Source organism: Aquarana catesbeiana, linkage group LG03 (genome assembly GCF_042186555.1).
Source record: "Aquarana catesbeiana isolate 2022-GZ linkage group LG03, ASM4218655v1, whole genome shotgun sequence".
NCBI lineage: Eukaryota > Metazoa > Chordata > Amphibia > Anura > Ranidae > Aquarana > Aquarana catesbeiana.
This window is the reverse complement of record NC_133326.1, coordinates 626,410,773-626,428,279: the sequence shown is the minus strand read 5'-3', so window position 1 is coordinate 626,428,279 and position 17,507 is coordinate 626,410,773. Positions and strand designations below refer to the sequence as shown.

General features: G+C 41.9%; 1 protein-coding gene across 3 annotated transcripts in view; it reads right to left on the bottom strand.

Annotated features, from left to right (window-relative positions):
* LOC141133195 (patatin-like phospholipase domain-containing protein 6) overlaps window positions 1-16,859 on the bottom strand; it is a 107,800-nt gene extending 90,941 nt beyond the window's left edge. For 2 of the 3 annotated variants that reach the window (XM_073622408.1, XM_073622410.1), the window contains exons 1-4: window positions 16,759-16,859; window positions 12,911-12,952; window positions 9,603-9,696; window positions 5,436-5,488 (exon numbers count right to left, since the gene is read on the bottom strand). In XM_073622408.1, coding sequence (XP_073478509.1) covers window positions 5,436-5,488; window positions 9,603-9,696; window positions 12,911-12,943 — 180 coding nt within the window. In that variant the 5' untranslated portion in view covers window positions 12,944-12,952; window positions 16,759-16,859. The remainder of the gene's footprint in view (window positions 1-5,435; window positions 5,489-9,602; window positions 9,697-12,910; window positions 12,953-16,758) is intronic. The other variant, XM_073622409.1, reaches the window with a different exon arrangement.
* Window positions 16,860-17,507: the final 648 nt, after the last annotated feature.

Below are 17,507 nucleotides of genomic sequence, written 5' to 3'. Positions count from 1 at the left end.
CTGGTGGGGTACCTATTGTTGCTGGGGGTGGGTCTTATATCGCTGAGGGGTCAGTTATGGCTGGGAGAGATCTACTGTTGAGGGAGGGGACTATTGTTGCTGACTGCTGGAGAGTCTATTGATGCTGGCTGTGAGGAGCTCTGTTGTTGCTGCCAGGGGATTTTGTTTTAGGTGGCCCATTGTTAACCACTTCAGCCCCGGAGGATTTGGCTGGCTAAAGACCAGAGCACTTTTTGCGATTTGGCACTGCGTCGCTTTAACTGACAATTGCGCGGTCGTGTGATGTGGCTCTCAAACAAAATTGACGTCCTTTTTTCCCCACAAATAGAGCTTTCTTTTGGTGGTATTTGATCACCTCTGCGATTTTTATTTTTTGCGCTATAAACAAAAAAAGAGTGACAATTTTGAAAAAAACGCATTATTTTTTACTTTTTGCTATAATAAATATCACCCAAAAATATATAAAAAAACATTTTTTTTCCTCAGTTTAGGCCGATACGTATTCTTCTACATATTTTTGGTAAAAAAAAATCGCAATAAGCGATTATTGATTGGTTTGCGCAAAAGTTATAGCGTTTACAAAATAGGGGATAGTTTTATGGCATTTTTATTAATAATTTTTTTTTACTAGTTTTGGCGGCGATCAGCGATTTTTATTGTGACTGCGACATTATGGCGGACATGTCGGACATTTTTGACACATTTTTGGGACCATTGTCATTTATACAGCAATCAGTGCTATAAAAATGCATTGATTCCTGTGTAAATGACACTGGCAGTGAAGGGGTTAACCACTAGTGGACGGGGAGGGGTTAAGTCAGTACTAGGGAGGTGTTTTCTAACTGTAGGGGGGTTGGGCTGTGTCTGTCAGTATCTCAATACCACTGATCTCTGCTCCCGATGACAGGGAGCAGAGATCGAGTGACACTGTCACTAGCCAGAACGGGGAGATGCTGTTTACATCAGCATCTCCCCGTTCCTGCTCTCCTTGAGACGATCGCGGGTATCCCCGCGGCGATCGAGTCCGCGGGACCCGCGACCCGACTCACGGAGCTCCTGGCCGGCGGCGCGCACGAAATGACACGGCGGGAAATTCAAATGGACACATATATACGCCCATTTGCCCAGCCGTGCCATTTTGGCGACGTACATAGTCGTGCGCCGGTCCTTAAGTGGTTAATGTTGGGGTCTATTGTTGCTAGAGGGGGCTTTATTGTAATTGGCTACAGAGGATCTATTTTACTGCTTTTCTTGTTATCATTAACAAATTCCATACAAATTACTTATCACCACAAAATGATACTTGGTTCTGTATTCTCTAAAAGGGCAGTAATGGGAGGTAGGTAGAGGGTGCTGGGAGGTGGGTAGAGGCGGAGAAAAGGAGTGACTCAGAAAGGGGGAGTTCCTGCACCTATTCTCTGAGAAAAAAAGCCCTGCCCAAAACTATATATTTTCTGAAAGCATATGACCTCTAGAATAAAAAGAAGGTGCTGCTTATTTTTTAGACCCCGCGGTATTTGCGCAAATGTTTATTAAACCAATATATTCGCAAAAAATACATTAAAACCATTGTTAGCAGATAAAAACACAGCTAATTTTACAAAATTCCTGCTAAATTCCTACTAAATAAAAAAGCCTAATCTGTATGGAGTTAATAGATAACAAATATTTGTAAATTTTAAATTGCACTTTTTTGCAAAATGGTGAAAATCGAACGTACCTAAAAATTTCTCTAAAAATCTGGAGGTGTTCATTTTTCACAAGACCCCTCAAACTATTTTCTAAAAGCACATGACCTATAGAATAAAAAAAAAGTGCTACTGACTTTTTGGGGCCCGCAATAATTGCGCAAATGTTCATCATATCGCTATTTTCACTAAAAATACACTAAAATGTTTAATATTGCACATAAACACAATGTAACTTACAAAATTCCTGCTAAATTAGTACTAAAGCATCATAATAAATAATAAGGTTATTCCCGCGCTATCAAAATATGGAAGAAGGCTGGAGCTGGAACAGCTGCTAGCACCGATTCGGGTACACACCTGACCTTCAGAGTAATAAATATAGATATGTGGTGCAGCGCTACTCCGCACTATACAAACATGTGTAAAAAATTGTGTATGGCAAAAATCTCAGTGTCACATCATGAATTTTCAACATAAACAAAAATAAAAGTAAGATCTTCATTTAAACGTGATACGTGACACTACTCAGTAAACATTCACTGATGCAATAAATAATAAATAAATACGGCCGTGAAAATAAATATAGGTATAGCCACTTGCAATTTGGTGAACCTTGCAATAAACAGCGTTAATCATAAGGTGCAATACATATAAATAAAAGTAAAACAATGCGTGCAAACAATGCTCAGACAAAGTGACAAAGTGCAATGGAGTATTCAAATCAAATGGGTCTGTGCCCAGAATTCTATAAAAAGTGACAAATGTGCAAGAAGCATCCAACAGAGTAAACCATAAATGTCCCAAAAAGTAAAGTGCAAAAGTGCTAACACGGACAGTCCTTGGTACAACTGGAAAATGTGACAGCAGCGGTTTAGCATGTGGCCGTTGCAGTTAAAGTGCTCAGCATAGATAACAACATAAGTGTCTTCGTGTGCATACACACAGGTGAGTAATGGCCCCTTACCTTAAGGTAATAGGGCAAGCGCATGTGATCATTTAAGCCTTTGGGGTGTCCACCTAGGGGCTCCAGCGCGTCCCTCACCGTCCTAGATCCAAGATGTAGTTCCCTCAGATATGGTACAGGGGGGGGGGGAGTTGGTATATGAAAAGCAGGAAGGATCCCAATAGTGTAATATCGTTTAACCAGGTAAGTTTTATTTAGAAAGTAACAGGTACTCACATTAAAAATTGACAACAGCAATTTGCATCCGACGAGCGGCGAGCTTGTATGCCTCTATCAATATCTGCAGCCTGTCTCGTCCCTACGCGTGACGTCACACCTCACGTGACTTCATACATTTATATGTATTGCACCTTATGATTAACGCTGTTTATTGCAAGGTTCACCAAATTGCAAGTGGCTATACCTATATGTATTTTCACGGCCGTATTTATTTATTATTTATTGCATCAGTGAATGTTTACTGAGTAGTGTCACGTATCACGTTTAAATTAAGATCTTACTTTTATTTTTGTTTATGTTGAAAATTCATGATGTGACACTGAGATTTTTGCCATACACAATTTTTTACACATGTTTGTATAGTGCGGAGTAGCGCTGCACCACATATCTATATTTAGTACTAAAGCATCGTTCACATGTGCATACTAAAGTGTACACCCATGGGGGGCCATGGGGGCCATGTTTACCTGCACAGGGATGCACAGGTGTTTTGTGCATCCCCATACAGGCAATCCCATTTATGTAAATTGGGATGCAATGGCTGCATAGGCATAGCTGCTGTTCCCAATCTGACATCCGTGTTGGTACATGACCCCGAACGCAGGCAGTGTGAGCTCAGGGACATGCATGCGGACCTACATGGATGTAACATCCCAAATGACATCAGTGGGACTGCCTGCACAGAAATGCACAGAACACCTGTACATCCCTGTAAAGATACGCTGTGTATGCCCTGTGTGAACAAGGCCTTAGTCCCCTTTCACACAAACACACCAATCGGGTCTGCCTGTCCGTTTTTCAGGGCCCAATCGGACCACCCATTGTTCTCTATAGAGAGGCCGTTTACACCTACTTGCATCCGATCCAGTCTGCTAAAAACAGACGGATGGGGATTCCATTCCCCATCCATCTAGCCAATCGGATTGGATGGTATTCGATGGAACTGGACAGGCGGTCTGTTTCCATCCGACGGTCCCATAGAGAATAGCGAGCTGGGATCGTGTCCGCTATGCATCAGCGGAGCGGACACGGACCTGTCATCCGCCTGCTCAGCGGGGATCAGCAGACACCACCCACTTGTGACAATAGCGAATTAATAGTCGCTATCATCTTCCGGCTTCTCCTCCTGGATGGATTGGGTTGGCCGAAAGGAGAAGCTGAGGTATCTGTGGAGGGGTGAGTGCAGGGGGGGCCATCACTGTGGAGGGGTGAGTGTTGGCGGACCTGGGGGATCTTACTATGTTTGTTTTGTTTTTTGTTTTTTTAGTTTTTGGTGAGATATCAGAGGTCTGAAGAGACCCCCATATCTCTTTTTTTGAGACAGAGAAAGGGACTGAAGATAGTCCCTTTTCTCTGTACCACTTTACTTGAATGAATGAAAAATCTGTATAGAGATTCCATTTATTCAGAAAATGATAGTCTGATACATTGTAACACTTGCGGTTACAATATATCAGCTGTCAGTGGGCACATAGCAGTGATCAGTAGTGATCGCTGCATGCACCCTCTCTTCTACAGGGGGGAGTTTAGTTAACACATGTTTACTAAGCCTCCCCAAGCCCCTACTTCACCCCCCCCCCGCATCCCCCCCCCTCCCGCTGCGATCTCCAGTCTGACAGATCATAGGAGATTGGTGCAGGGAGAAGCTGCAGGCCGAGGGAGGGGAAGGAGAGATGCTGCTCGGAGCGGCCATGGAGGTGCTGGGGCATTTGGAGGGGTGATCTGACTGGCGGGGGGCACACATCTGGACTCCCCCAAGCCCCATGCAGCACCTGAAGCCGGTGGGAGTGGGGTGGCTGCGGGGAGAGGGTTTGCAGGGGGGGTCAGATCAGGTGGAAGGGGGGTAATCAGCGCTGAGGGGGAGAAGGGGTGTGAAGGGGATAGGAGAGGAGAGTGGGAGGGGGGCAGTTTTAGATGGAAGGGTGCAGCGGGGGTGGAGAGGCAGGGGGCAGGGAAGCGGCAGCATGGGTGGGAGTGGGGGGGGAGTGGTCACATTAGGGGTTAATAACTCTGATCAGTGGGTGGTAATCCGCTGAACAATTCTGATATAAGCTGATGGTCATTGAAGTGACCATAAGCTTATAGGAGAGGGAGAAAGGAGGTCCGTACTCCGTACTGACATGGCCACCTGCGGGCACTGCTGTAGGTCTGTACCGCTTGGCAGTGAAATGGTTAAGTGCAGTGCTGCAAAATAATGGTGGCCACACAAAATATTGACACTTTGGGCCCAATTTTCACTTAGGGGTGTACTCACTTTTGTTGCCAGTGGTTTAGACATTAATGGGTATGTGTTGAGTTATTTTGAGGGGACAGCAAATTTACACTGTTATACAAGCTGTACACTCACTACTTTATATTGTAGCAAAGTGTCATTTCTTCAGTGTTTTCACATGAAAATCTATAATATCACTTTTGTAAGATACTGTATGTGCTTATTTCAAATTTCTTGAATCAGGTTTACATCCACTCTAACGTTTAATATTTGTGATTATATTGTTTCTATTACGTTTGACCTCTCCAGGCACCTCTGAATTGTACTGAATAAACACAGAAATAATCACCTTGTGTGGAACCCTCCGGATCGGCTTCCTCGGAATATCCAATAATGGAGGACCTGCAGACAATTAAAAAATGATAATGTATACACAATGAATGATGAAGAATTCGTACAAAGTAACAAGGACAATAGGCTTGATTTAAAAAGCTATAAAGCAGAACTAAACCATCCTATCCTTTACAGCCAAGGAGTTGCCATGTTGCTGCACATCAGTTATGACAACAGCTATTCGATGGCTTGACCATTTAGTTGAGAGCTAACTTTACTAACTAGTACAGATGTGGTGACTCACCTGCTACCACATATCATGTATTCTGGACTTGCCCAAGCATTGCCAGCTTTTGGGATGTGATGTAAACTCACCTCAGGTTTACCAGCCCTCAAACTTCCAAAGTCTGTCTCCTAGGTTTTCTCAATGACTTTGTACCTCTAATACATGAAGGCATTATGTGTTGCTTAAAGTGGTTGTTAACCTACTTTCCTAAGTTCACATAATCAGTTCTGTCTCCTCATACAGTGCCCCTCTGTCGCTGTGCTTTATTTAAAAAAATTCTCCTTTACAGTATTTAGTAAGAGGCATGATGGGTTTTTTACGTTTTTCCCACAATTTTTCGCAAAATGAAGATTTTTTTTTCTCACAAAATTATAATTTTTTTTTCTCTCAAATGGTATATGCATCTTTGTAAATACACCTCAAAACATATTCTGCTACTCCTCCTGAGTATGGTGATACCACATGTGTGAGACTTTTTCACAGCCTGGCCACATACAGAGGCCCAACATGCATGTCCCTAGAGCACCATCAGGTGTTCTAGGGACATAAATTACATATCTAATTTGTTGACTGCCTATTAAACTTTTAAAGGGCCCTGGAACACAAGGACAATGGAAATGTCCACAAAATGACCCCATTTTGGAAAGCAAACACCCCAACATATATCCTATGAGGCAGGAGTCTTTTGAACATTTAATTTTTTTCCACAATTTTGTCCACAATTTTCCACAAATTTGTAAAGATATTTCTACCACATAGCATGTACATCTAATTTCCTGACTACCTACCACTATAGGCACTGATGGCATTGATAAGCACTGTAGTGGCACTGATGGGCACTGTGATGGCACTGATGTGGCCCGGATGAGGCACAGATGAGCACTAATGTGGCATGGATGAGGCAAGAGTGAGCACTGATGTGTCACAGATGTGCACTAATGTGACATGGATGTGGCACGAATGAGCACTGATGAGGCACGGATGAGCACTGATGTGGCATGGATGAGCACTGATGTGGCATAAATGAGCACTGATTTGGCACAGGTGAGGCATGGATTAGCACTGATATGGTACGGATGAGGCATGGATGAGCACTGTTATGGCATGGATGAGCACTGATGTGACACGGATTAGCACTGATGTGGCATAGATGAGGCACAAATGAGCACTGATGTGGCATGGATGTGGCATGGGTGAGCACTGATGTGACATGGATGTGGCATGGGTGAGCACTGATGTGGCATGGATGTGGCACGAATGAGCACCAATGTGGCATGGATGTGGCACGAATGTGGCATGGATGAGCACTATTGAGGCATGGACGAGCACTGATGAGGCATGGATGGGCATGGATGAGACATGGATTAGCATGGATGAGCACAGATGTGGCATGGATGAGGCACGGATGAGCACTGATGTGGCATGGATGAGGCACAGATGAGCACTGATGTGGCATGGATGAGGCACGGATGAGCACTGATGTGGCATGGATGAGGCACGGATGAGCACTGATGTGGCATGGGTGAGGCATGGATGAGGCACGAATGAGACATGGATGAGCACAGATGAAGCATGGATGTAGCACGGATGAGACATGGATGTGGTACGGATGAGGCTTTGATGAGCACTGATGTGGCATGGATAGGCACGGATGGGTACGATGACCTCCCTATCTCAATCTTGTGGCCAAAAAGGAACAATTGTATGACAATAGTCTTTCATTGGTCCATGACAACATGCCTGTTACACACTTCCCCCACCAAAGAACCTTTGGTCCCCAAAGAAAGGACAGAGTCCATCAACATATAATGTCCACAACCTGTTACATGCTTTTAAGATACAACGGAAGGCAAAAACAGGTCAGTACATAAGAAAACAAGCAATTGGCATGCAAATATGAACCTGGCAAGGGAACCTCCCACCATTTGCCATAAGAGGTCATAAAAGGTCATAAAGGGGAAATTGCATGACAATAGTCTTTCATTGGTCCATGACAACATGCCTGCTACACATATATTTAGCTGACTTGCATTTATATCAATTGCACAGATATATATATATATATATATATATATATATATATATATATATATTTTTTTTTTTTTTTTAATGAAAATTTAGAATTGTGGTGGAGTGCTTTTCAGAGGCCAACAGCCTCTGAAAAGCACTCCATCACAATTCAAAATGTCAGTTTGTGGGGATTCATGAGGCAATACTGCCACCTTTTGTATACCTGTTGATCCTCTTGGATGGAACTTCACAATCATATGATTGGTTGTCACGGTGGTCACATGAACGGGACCCCATCCTGAAGGGTCTTAATCATAACTAGAAACTAGAAGATGTTAGACAGAAGCCCTAAGCTGCCATGGATGCATATGTGCAGCGTGTGGGCATTAAAGTGATACTAAGATCTTGTTTTTTTTAATTAAAAATAACAAACATGTTATACTTACCTGCTCTGTGCAGTGGATCCTTCTCTTCTTGGGTCCCTTGGTGGACCCCTCCCTCCTGTCAAGTGCCTCCACAGCAAGCAGATTGCTATGGTGGCACCCGAGCCAAGCCGCAGCTCCCTGTGTCCATTCAAGTACGGGCCCCGCCCCCTTTCTCTTCTCATTGGCTCACTAACTTTGATTGACAGCAGCGGGAGCCAATGCTGTTTCCCTGCTGGCTCAGCCAATAAGGAGGGGAGTCAATTGAGTCTCTCCTGCAACATCGCTGGATCGAGATGGGGCCCAGGTAAATATTAGGGGGGCTGAGGGGGTCTGCTGCACATAGAAGGTTTTCAATCTTAGTACATATAATGCATTAGGATAAGAAAACTTCTGCCTTTACAACTACTTTAAGGCCTCATGCACACAAGACACTGTTAAACTCGCGTTCAGAGGCAGTTGGACACTTTTTTCAACTGCCCCTGAACCCATTAAATGTTATCCTATGTGTCCATGTACACAGTCTCTTTTTTTGGCGTTTTTAGGCAGTTGCGTTTAACCTAGTTTTTCCAGAAGCAAAAAAATGGGTTTAGACGCAAAAGTTTTCCACGTTTCAGACGCCAAACGCGGTGTTTTTAAAGGAACGTTTTACAACCCAACTTTGGGGCCCCATATCTCGGGGCCACTTGGTGCTAGGAACCCAAATTTGGTGTGCAAACACAGTGGACCTAGCACTATAACATATCCAAATGTGGGGTTCCTAGCACCAAGTGGCCCCGAGATATGGGGCCCCAAAGTCAGGGTCACAAAATGTCATTCTCTGCTGCAGAAGTGCTTGACATTTTGCGAACGGACTTTGGGGCCACTTGGTGCTAGGAACCCCAAATTGGATATGTTGTAGTGCTAGTTCCACTGTGTTAGCACACCAAATTTGGGGTTCAGCACCAAGTGGCCCGAAATACAGGGCCCCAAAGTTGGGTCGCAAAATGTCACTCTCTGCTTTGCAGACGCTTCTAGACGCAAACGCGGCTAAACGCGGCATGCAAACGCGGAAAAACGGGCGTTTTTAAACGCTGGTTTCAGCTTTAAAAAACATGTGTTCAGCAGAGTTTGCACCAGCGTCTCGTGTGCATGAGGCCTAAGGCCCACCTTCCTTGCCACTGCACATATGCAATACGTAGTTGGTAAGATTCCAACCTTACAACTAAGAGTTTGTGTGCGAAACTCGTCAAGGCTCCTTATCTTGATACCAGTCTACTTTGTTCATCGGTGTAAACTTCCATATAATAGTGAGCAGAGTGGACCATACGCTTTGAATTTATTTTATAACTGGACATGGTATGGGACCCCACAGCAGAGCTAAGGAATGTAGGACTCGCTCCCTTGTGAACACAGGAATAGTTTTGGTTAAACATTTCTATTACTCAAGCAAAGGTAAAAACAAACTAATAGACAAGTGACTCACCTGGTTGGTTTTCTTGAAGAAACCATTGAAGAAGCCATAGTAAGAAAACTCCTCCCACAAGGAGGCCCACCCCCAAGGTGCAATGTGTATAATCCTGGGAAAAATAAAGAAAAATATTTTTTTTTAAATCCCTAAATAACTGTAATCTCAGGAAGATTCAGTTAGTACACAAGCCTTAGATTATCTCTGTACTAACTGTACTAAGTTTTGAAAGCCTTTGTAAATAAATGTAATTTACTGTATAGAGTGCCTTGAAAAAGTATTCATACCCCTTAAATTTTCCACATTTTGTCATGTTACAACCAAAAACGTAAATGTATTTTATTGGGATTTTTTTCATAGACCAACACAAAGTGGCACATAATTGTGAAGTGGAAGGAAAATGATAAATGGTTTTTAACATTTTTTACAAACAAATAAGTTAAAAGTGTGGCATGCATTTGTATTCAGCCCCCTTTATTCTAGCTTTTAGCTAGTATAGCTATAATAGCTAGTACTAATCTAATAGCTATTGCTTTCAGAAGTCACCTAATTAGTAAATAGATTCCACCTGTGTGTAATTAAATCTCAGTATAAATGCAGCTGTTCTGTGAAGCCCCCAGAGGTTTGTTAGCGAACCTTAGTGAACAAACAGCATCATGAAGGCCAAGGAACACACCAGACAGGTCAGGGATAATGTTGAGGATAAGTTTAAAGCAGGATTAGTTTATAAAAAAATATCCCAAGCTTTGAACATGTCACGGAGCACTGTTCAATCCATCATCCAAAAATGCAAACCTACCAAGACATGGCCGTCCACCTAAACTGACAGGCAGGGCAGGGAGAGCATTAATCAGAGAAGCAGCCAAGAGGCCCATGGTAACTCTGGAGGAGCTTCAAAGATCCACAGCTCAGGTGGGAGAATCTGTTCACACGACAACTATTAGTTGTGCCCTCCACAAATCACACAAAGAAGAAAGCCATTGTTGAAAGAAAGTCATAAGAAGTCCCGTTTGCAGTTTGCCAGAAGCCATGCTGGGGACACAGCAAACATGTGGAAGAAGATGCTCTGGTTAGATGAGACCAAAATTTAACTTTTTGTCCTAAAAGCAAAACGTTTTTATTCATCTCCATCGGAGAAAAGTTTCAATTCAAACGAAAAAAGAAAGTACAATTACAAATATATATATAAAAAAGGGGATTAAACAAAAAAGAAGGAAAGTGACAATCTAGAAAAGATAATATCCAATATTACATCTAAAAGCAAGACATTTCAGTTTACACCTTGATTACAAGTGTTCGTTCTTCACTGCAATTGTATATCGGTAATAATACAATCTCCACAAAGAGAAAGGCACATTTTAGTGATAATTTTTGTAGGTATTCCTATTATTTATTGAGCATGCTAGCGATATATGGGCCCAGAGGGCTCTTCCGGGGGAGCCTCCGCATCAGTAGACGTTTATCTAGAAGCCCATGCACCTCAAATTTTCTCAAATTTTTTGGGGCATTTCCGGCTCATATATGTCAGCTTGTAAAGTGGAAGGGTCTTGTCAGTGAGTGTTTTCCACTGTTCCACCGTCGGGGGTCTGCCTGCTTCCATTTGATTAGAATGGCTTTCCTCGAATAGGGCGTAGAAGATGAATAGCCTCTTATGGGTGTTTGTGGTAACAATGGAATGGTTTAGATCAAAGCATATTCATGTGTTAGAATGGCCCAGTCAAAGTCCAGACCTAAATCCAATTAAGAATTTGTGGCACGACTAGATAATTGCTGTTCACAGACGCTCTCCATCCAATCTGACGGAGCTTGAGCTATTTTGCAAAGAAGAATGGGCAAAAATGTCACTCTCTAGATGTGCAAAGCTGGTAGAGACATCCCAAAAAAACTTGCAGCTGTATTTTCAGCAAAAAGGTGGTTCTACAAAGTATTGATTCAGGGGGGCTGAATACAAATGCACGCCACACTTTTCACATATTAATTAGTAAAAAAAAAATTGAAAACCATTTATCATTTTCCTTCCACTTCACAATTATGAGCCACTTTGTGTTGGGCGGGCTGCCCCTGGTGCCCAGCATAAAGAGGTAAACGAGAAGTATAGCCAAAGTTATTTTGGCTGTACTTCTCCTATGGATCACAGGAGCGCAGTTTGTTCTGCACTCCTGTGACTTGTTTTCAGCCTTCAGAGGACTGAAGCTCGCTGTTGGCTAATGTCACAGAACCAGTCCAGGCTCTGGAAAGATCCCGAGCATATGGTCAGTATCCACCCAAAAGACAAAAGCCTGGACCTGCAGCAAACCACTAGAGTCAGAGCCTCCACAGCTCAGCGATCTAGTGAGTGAGAGGGGGGGTGATGGCAGAGCAGAGAGACGGACAGTCACTGGGGTCTCTGCTCACAGAATGCTGAGAACTGAGCAATCAGAAGCGTTTGATCGCTCAGTTCTCAGTCTTAGAGCTGACTGAAGACAGATGCAGGATCGGATCCATGCTACATCCACCTAGCTGAGTATAATTGTTTTTTTTCTAAATCCTGAACTTTTCTTTTAATGCCTGCTGTTCAAAACCAAACATTTAAAAAAAAATAAAAATGTTTCCTTTACTTTCTATCAAAATAAAAATGCCAGAATAGTACAAAAAACTCCAAAAAACGCACCCCAATTATTTTTTTTGCCACAGTTTTTTGAAAATGAAGAAACATGCTGGTACTGAGGGGGTTAAACAGGGAGCATGAGAAAAGTCCAGTAGATACATCACATCACATCCACACACATAGGGAGGAGGCAGTTAAGGGGTTAATGTACAGATCACATACAGTGGCAAGATGGAGGTGAAGGGATTAAAGTTCAGATGGGCAGGATAAGGGAGGTAAGGGGATCCCCAAACTGTTCCCACAAAGTTGGAAGCATGAAATTGTCCAAAATATCTTGGTATGCTGACACCTTAAGACATGCATGAGTGAGTTTGGGGTGGAGGAACTTGACTGGCCTGCACAGAGTCCTGACCTCAACCCGATAGAACACCTTTGTGATGAATTAGAGCGGAGACTGCGGGCCAGGCCTTCTCCTCCAACATCAGTGCCTGACCTCACTTCTGGAAGAATGGTCAGACATTCCCATAGACACACTCCTAAACCTTGTGGACAGCCTTCCCAGAAGAGTTGAAGCTTTTATCGCTGCAAAGGGTGGGCCAACTCAATATTGAACCCTATGGACTAAGACTGGGATGCCATTAAAGTTCATGTGATGTCCGTGTAAAGGCAGGTGTCCCAATACTTTTGGTAATATAGTGTAGATCTGTATTATATTAAAGACACTTTGAATAATACTTACTATTTCCAGCAGCTCCAGGATCTGCCCCTCCATGTGACGTTCCTAAAAAGAATTAGTTGGTCAGGTCAGTTTGGATGACATGTGAATACACGTTGAGGCCTCGCTCACTCTTCCACACAGTTGCACAACTTTGAATCTGACATCCCTGTGCAACTTAATCGCACCTTGCATACGACTTCTTTAATGGAAGTCAATGCAAGCCGTGTTGAAGTCACCCCAAAGTATTGCAGGAACCTTTTTCTAAGTCCGAGCGACTTGAGTAGCATCGGTTAGAACAGTTCCAATGCCGTTAATGGGGTAAGACTTGTCATGCAACTTTGAACTCTCAAGTTGAATGACAAGTCGCAGCATGTTTATTGTTCCCCAAGTTTTTTTTTTTCATGGTTCCTTCACAAATAAGGCTCACCTATGTGTCTGCTAAATAACAGAGCAATGTGGATATGCAGGGCCGTCTTTAATTGGACCCCAGGCAAACTTTTTTTCTTGTACCCTCCCGAATCAACTATTTACAGGCAGTGCGAGCTAACCCTCACTTCTGTTTATTTATTTATTTTTCTTAATACATATATTATAAAAATAAATTATAATATACAATAACACTTAAGGACCTGGCCTATTTTTTACACTTGGTGTTTACAAATTAAAATCTTTTTTTTTCTGCTAGAAAATTACTTAGAACCCCCAAACATTATATATTTTTTTTAGACACCCTGGAGAATAAAATGGCGGTCGTTGCAATACTTTATGTCACACCGTATTTGCACAGCAGTCTTACAAACACAATTGTTTTTGAAAAAAAAAACACTTTTTTGAATTAAAAAATAAGAAAACAGTAAATCTAGCCCAGTTTTATTTTTTTATATTGTGAAAGATAATGCTATGCTGAGTAAATTGATACCTAACGTGTCATGCTTCAAAATTGCACCCGCTCGTGGAATGGCGACAAAATTTGACCCTTAAAAATCTCCATAGGCGACGTTTAAAATTTTCTACAGGTTACCAGTTTTGAGTTATAGAGGAGGTCTTTTGCTAGAATTATTGCTCTTGCTATTTTCATTGCGGCGATACCTCACATGTGTGGTTTGAACACTGTTTACATATGTGGGCGCGACTTACGTATACGTTCGCTTCTGCATGCGAGCATGGAGGGGCGGGGCGCTGAAAATTTTTTTTTGCATAATGTAAAAGATGAAGTTACGCCGAGTAAATAGATACCTAACATGTCACGCTTCAAAATTGCACATGCTCGTGGAATGGCGCCAAACTTAAAAATCCCCATAGGCGACGCTTTAAAATTTTTTACTGGTTACAGAGGAGGTCTAGGGCTAGAATTATTTCTCTCGCTCTAACGTTCGCGATGATACCTCATGTGTGGTTTGAACACCGTTTTCATATGTGGGTGGAACTTACGTATGCGTTCGCTCCTGCGTGCGAGCACACGGGGACAGGGGCGCTTTAAATTTTTTTTTTTTTGCATTTTAATGTTTGAAATTGACCCCTTTGCCAAACATGACTTAGTACTTGGTGGCAAAACCCTTGTTGGCAATCACAGAGGTCAGACGTTTCTTGTAGTTGGCCGCCAGGTTTGCACACATCTCAGGAGAGATTTTGTCCCACTCCTCTTTGCAGATCCTCTCCAAGTCATTAAGGTTTTGAGGCTGACGTTTGGTAACTCGAACCCTCAGCTCCCCCCACATATTTTCTATGGGATTAAGGTCTGGAGACTGGCTAGGCCACTCCAGGACCTTAACGTGCTTCTTCTTGAGCCACTCCTTTGTTGCCTTGGCTGTGTGTTTTGGGTCATTGTCATGCTGGATTACCCATACATGACGCATTTTCAATGCCCTGGCTGAGGGAAGGAGGTTCTCACCCAAGATTTGATGGTACATGGCCCGTCCATCGTCCCTTTGATGCAGTGAAGTTGTCCTGTCCCCTTAGCAGAAAAACACCCCCAAAGCTGGGTTGATGCCAAAGAGTTTGATTTTTGGTCTCATCTGACCACAACACTTTCGCCCAGTACTCCTCTGAATCATTCAGATGTTCATTAGCAAACTTCAGACGGGCCTATACAAGTGCTTTCTTGAGCAGGGGGACCTTGCAGGTGCTGCAGGATTTAAGTCCTTTATGGCCTAGTGTGTTACCAACTGTTTTCTTGATGACTATGGTCCCAGCTGTCTTGAGATCATTGACAAAATTCTTCCGTGTAGTTCTGGGCTGATTCCTCACGATTCTCATGATCATTGAAACGCCACGAGGTGAAATCTTGCATCGAACCCCAGACCGAGGGAGATTGACAGTCATTTTGTGTTTCTTCCATTTGCGAATAACCAAAACCAACTGTTGTCGCCCTCTCACCAAGCTGCTTGGCGATGGTCTTGTAGCCCATTCCAGCCTTGTGTAGATCTACAGTCTTGTCCCTGACATCCTTGGACAGCTCTTTGGTCTTGGCCATGGTGGAGAGATTGGAATCTGATTGATTGATTGCTTCTGTGGACAGGTGTCTTTTATACAGGTAACAAGCTGAGATTGGGAGCACTCCCTTTAAAAGAGTGCTCCTAATCTCAGCTCGTTATCTGTATAGAAGACACCTGGGAGCCAGAAATCTTGCTGATTGATAGGGGATCAAATACTTATTTCACTCATTAAAATGCAAATCAATGTATAACTTTTTTGAAATGTGTTTTTCTGGATATTTTTGTTATTCTGTCTCTCACTGTTAAAATAAACCTACCAATAAAATTATAGACTGATCATTTCTTTGTCAGTGGGCAAATGTACAAAATCAGCAGGGGATCAAATACTTTTTTCCCTCACTGTATAGCCCTCCATTACTCTATACAAATTGAAAAGAACAGTTTTGTCTTTAGTCCTGAAGTGCAATTTGTGTGCATAAATGTTGGCATGAATCTTTCGGCCAATTTTGTGCATACAATTTTACAGCCATTGGCAGTATTGATAAATGTCCCCCTCAATGTCTCACTTTGGTTGCAAAACAGACCCAAAGATTAATGCTAACATTTTTGCATGCAAATTGTATATTAATATGCAACTGCTTTAATCAATTGCCTGTTCATGATCATATTATATACATTTGTTTTAAAGAGCACTGTGGTTGTAAAGAACATATTAAAAAATGAAGAAAAAAAGTGACTGTGTAGTGCACCGCAAGCAGATATCAAATAGTTCTTAAAGGTACCACAGACAAGCATGAAATTTGATTGGCTGCTACAGGCAATGCACCTTGTTATTTCAGTGTTCACTAAATCGAAAATGCAGATAATTACCAAGCAAAAAGAGAACACGGTATCCAATTTTTTTCCTTATTCTAAAAAATTCTCACATATTTTTTGTCTTATTCTAAAATAATATGTTATCCAAAATGTTTGTCTTATTCTATAATAATGTTAGTCATAATTTTTTTCATTCTAGAATACTATGTTACCCAAATTTTTACCTTATTCTACAATATGTTGCCAAAAATTGTTGTCTTATTCTAGAATTTGTTACCCAAAATTGTTGTCTTATTCTATGTTACCCATTTTTTTTGCCTTATTCTAGAATATGTTACCCAAACTTTTTGCCTTACTCTAGGATAACATGTTACCCAAAAATATTTTTTTATTTCAGAATAAATCAGAGTGTACCAACAAATCTAATATACACACACCAGAATAAATAAATATATATATATATATATATATATATATATATATATATATATATATATATATATATATATACACACACAGTATATAAACACACACACACACACAAAACCTTTGCAGACAAATGCAGCCCTTCCTTTCAAACTCATTCTTTTTCAGAAAGAAAATCTATGTCCTCTTCACCTTTGTCCTTACTTGTTCGACCTTCTTTTGACTTGTTAGTACGATCCTCAGCCACTGCAGGTGACATCATTGGTCGGTGCTGGGCGGGGATTGGAGCCATTTATGGAAGTGATAGTAAGCAAATTCCCATATTACTCCTCCACTCCTACAGCAGAGAGTAACCTCGGCCATGTTGCTACACCCAAAGCTAAATGCTACCTTTTAAAATCAAAGCCTAAATTATTTCACCAATGAGATACTAAATGTATTTTAAGTTTTCTAAGGTGAATGACTTTAGATATATTTCATACATGAATGAATGCATACGCTAGGTGGGGAAAGTACCCTGTGCTATATTTATCTCTGTAGTACATAGATTACATGGTGCCCTTTGCTCTACATACCATCGCTACTATCGTAGGCGAAGAGTAATTTTATACTTTGTGCAGTTCACTCCGTTTACGTAACTGATTCGTTCAATGTCAAGCTGTGTGACAACAAAGTATCGCTCTTCATGCAGTAGTCACCCGTCCTTGTCACAGATGTTTTAAGAAGCTGACACTCTCTCACTCCTAGAAGCCCTAAGGTCTGCTTTTTAAATGAACCCACCCCCCCTCCCAGTTAAAATGGAAAGCTGGCCATACACTAGTAGATTTGCATACAAATATTTGTATGAAAAAAAATCAACAGCTATTTCGATGACTTGATGAATGTCATTCGAAAGTACTTAAAAAAAAAAATCTGCTTTTAAAATTCGACTTTGGAGTAAA